Source organism: Geospiza fortis, unplaced genomic scaffold (assembly GCF_000277835.1).
Source record: "Geospiza fortis unplaced genomic scaffold, GeoFor_1.0 scaffold485, whole genome shotgun sequence".
NCBI classification, from domain to species: domain Eukaryota; kingdom Metazoa; phylum Chordata; class Aves; order Passeriformes; family Thraupidae; genus Geospiza; species Geospiza fortis.
This window is the reverse complement of record NW_005054457.1, coordinates 997506-999495: the sequence shown is the minus strand read 5'-3', so window position 1 is coordinate 999495 and position 1990 is coordinate 997506. Positions and strand designations below refer to the sequence as shown.

General features: G+C 64.3%; 1 protein-coding gene across 1 annotated transcript in view; it reads right to left on the bottom strand.

Annotated features, from left to right (window-relative positions):
- PIK3R5 (phosphoinositide-3-kinase regulatory subunit 5) overlaps positions 1 to 1990 on the bottom strand; it is a 28648-nt gene that overhangs the window by 6597 nt on the left and 20061 nt on the right. Inside the window, exons 13-17 of the mRNA XM_031062702.1 lie at positions 1957 to 1982; positions 1675 to 1861; positions 1470 to 1595; positions 953 to 1078; positions 108 to 201 (exon numbers count right to left, since the gene is read on the bottom strand). Of these exons, the coding sequence (XP_030918562.1) occupies positions 108 to 201; positions 953 to 1078; positions 1470 to 1595; positions 1675 to 1861; positions 1957 to 1982 (559 nt within the window). The remainder of the gene's footprint in view (positions 1 to 107; positions 202 to 952; positions 1079 to 1469; positions 1596 to 1674; positions 1862 to 1956; positions 1983 to 1990) is intronic.

Genomic DNA, 1990 nt, shown 5'->3' with positions numbered 1-1990 from the left:
ACCCTTCCCTTCCCTTCCCTTCCCTTCCCTTCCCTTCCCTTCCCTTCCCTTCCCAGCCCTGGTTTCAGCCACCCAGGGCAGCTGGGCGTGCAGGAGCAGTTACAGACCTGAGGCTTTGATGGCCCTGGTGGCTGCTGAGTGCCCCAGTTCCAGGGAGTGGATGAAGACCTCGGTCCTCTTCTCCCCCCCGATGAAGGTGAGCTGCCAGGGGACAAGAGGGGACACGTGGGGGTGAGGGGACCCAGCCTGGCCAGGCAGCTTTCACCCCTCTCAGTCCTTAGGAAATGGGTCAGTTTGGGAAAATCCTTCCATGTTCTCAGAGCACCTTTCAGCAGCAGCCTGGGGTGGTGCCTGCCTTTAGCTGGGCCCCAAACCAACCCAAACCCCTCATTTTCACTTAAAACTCCACTGGAAAAAACTCCCAGTGAGCCAACAGCAGGGTCTGGGAGCTGCTTTGGGAGCACAAATCCCATGTGGCTCTGCTCACCGAGCCCTGTTTGGTCCCCAGGCACAGCCCCAAAGCAGGGGCTGCACCCCACATTCAGCCTTCCCCACCACACCTGCCCCAGGCACACAGCGGGGTGGGGAAAAGCCACCTCATGGAGGGGCTTGGTTTGGGAAGCAGAGCTCTGGAGAGATTCCAGTGATGTGGAAAAGCTGGCAGCACTGCCAGGCACTACTTTGTGCATGGGGAAACGTGCTGGGGTGGAAAACTGCTCATGGTCAGGGCAGGAGCTGCTCTCAGTCCTGAGCCAGGAGCATCAGCCAGGGCACCAGGGACACCAGGGGACCAGAGGGGACCGAGCTCTGCCTCAGCAGCACGTGGGTGCTGTGCCACACCTCCGGAGCTCCACAGGCAGCTCCTGGCCCATGGCACAGCCAGAGCCCCCCTCCTGTCCCTGTGCCCACCTTGGTGGCACAGCCAGAGCCCCCCTCCTCTCCCTGTGCCCACCTCGGTCTGGTAGAGCTGCAGCAGCACGGGGCGTGAGGCAAAGCGGCAGTAGTAGAGGATCATGTCTGCCAGGATGGGCAGCTGCTCCTGGGCCTCCTCCTGGGGCTCAGCCTCGGGCTTGGCACACTGGGGTGGCACAACAGGTCACAGGGGTGATGGGGTAGGTGGCACAGTGGGTCACAGGGGTGATGGGGTAGGTGAGAATGCAGGAGACACGTGGGTAGCACAGTGGGTCACAGGGGTGATGGGGCAGGTGGCACAAAGGGTCAGAAAATTGATGGGGTAGGTGGCACAATGGGTGATGGGGCAGGTGGCACAATGGATCAGAGGGCTGATGGGGTAGGTGGCACCTCCAGCCACACCTGCCCACCCATCCCGCTGGGGACAGGAACCTCCTGCTGACCACCAGGAGCCCCAGCTCCATCCTGTGCCCGTGTGGCACAGCAGAAGGTTCTCGAGACAGCTCCCCAGCTGCCAGGGGAAAGAGCACCCCTCACCCTGCCCCTGGCACACGCACCTGGCACAGGACGCCCATGGGCAGGCTCATCAGCCCCAGCACGTTGCGCTCGTACCAGGGGTCCAGCAGGCCGAGGTAGTGGGAGATGTCGTTGGTGCTGCTCTCTGTCCCAGCCGGGGAGGGGTCCTGGAACCGACACCGGGGTCACCGCCAGGGCCCCCAGCCTGTCCCAGCTCCCACAGCGCCCCGGGGAGACTGCACCCACCTGTGCCCGAGGCGGGGGCTCCCCCGGGGACGCCAAGGGGTGGTGATGAGGATGAGGAGGATGATGAGGATGATGAGGATGATGCATCTGCGGGGTCGATGGAGCCACGCAGCTCCTCTTGACGGGCACGTAGAAGAACTGCAGCCTGAAGTACCGTGTCAGGGAGGGGCAGGAGCTCTCCTGGAGCCTGGCGAGGAGCAGGGGCTGAGCTGAGCGGAGGGGCCGGGCAGGGCGGGCACCGCGGCCCCCGGGCTCACCTTGGGCTCACCGGGAGGGGCTCACCTGAGGCGGCTGTAGGCGCGGGCCACCTTGCCCG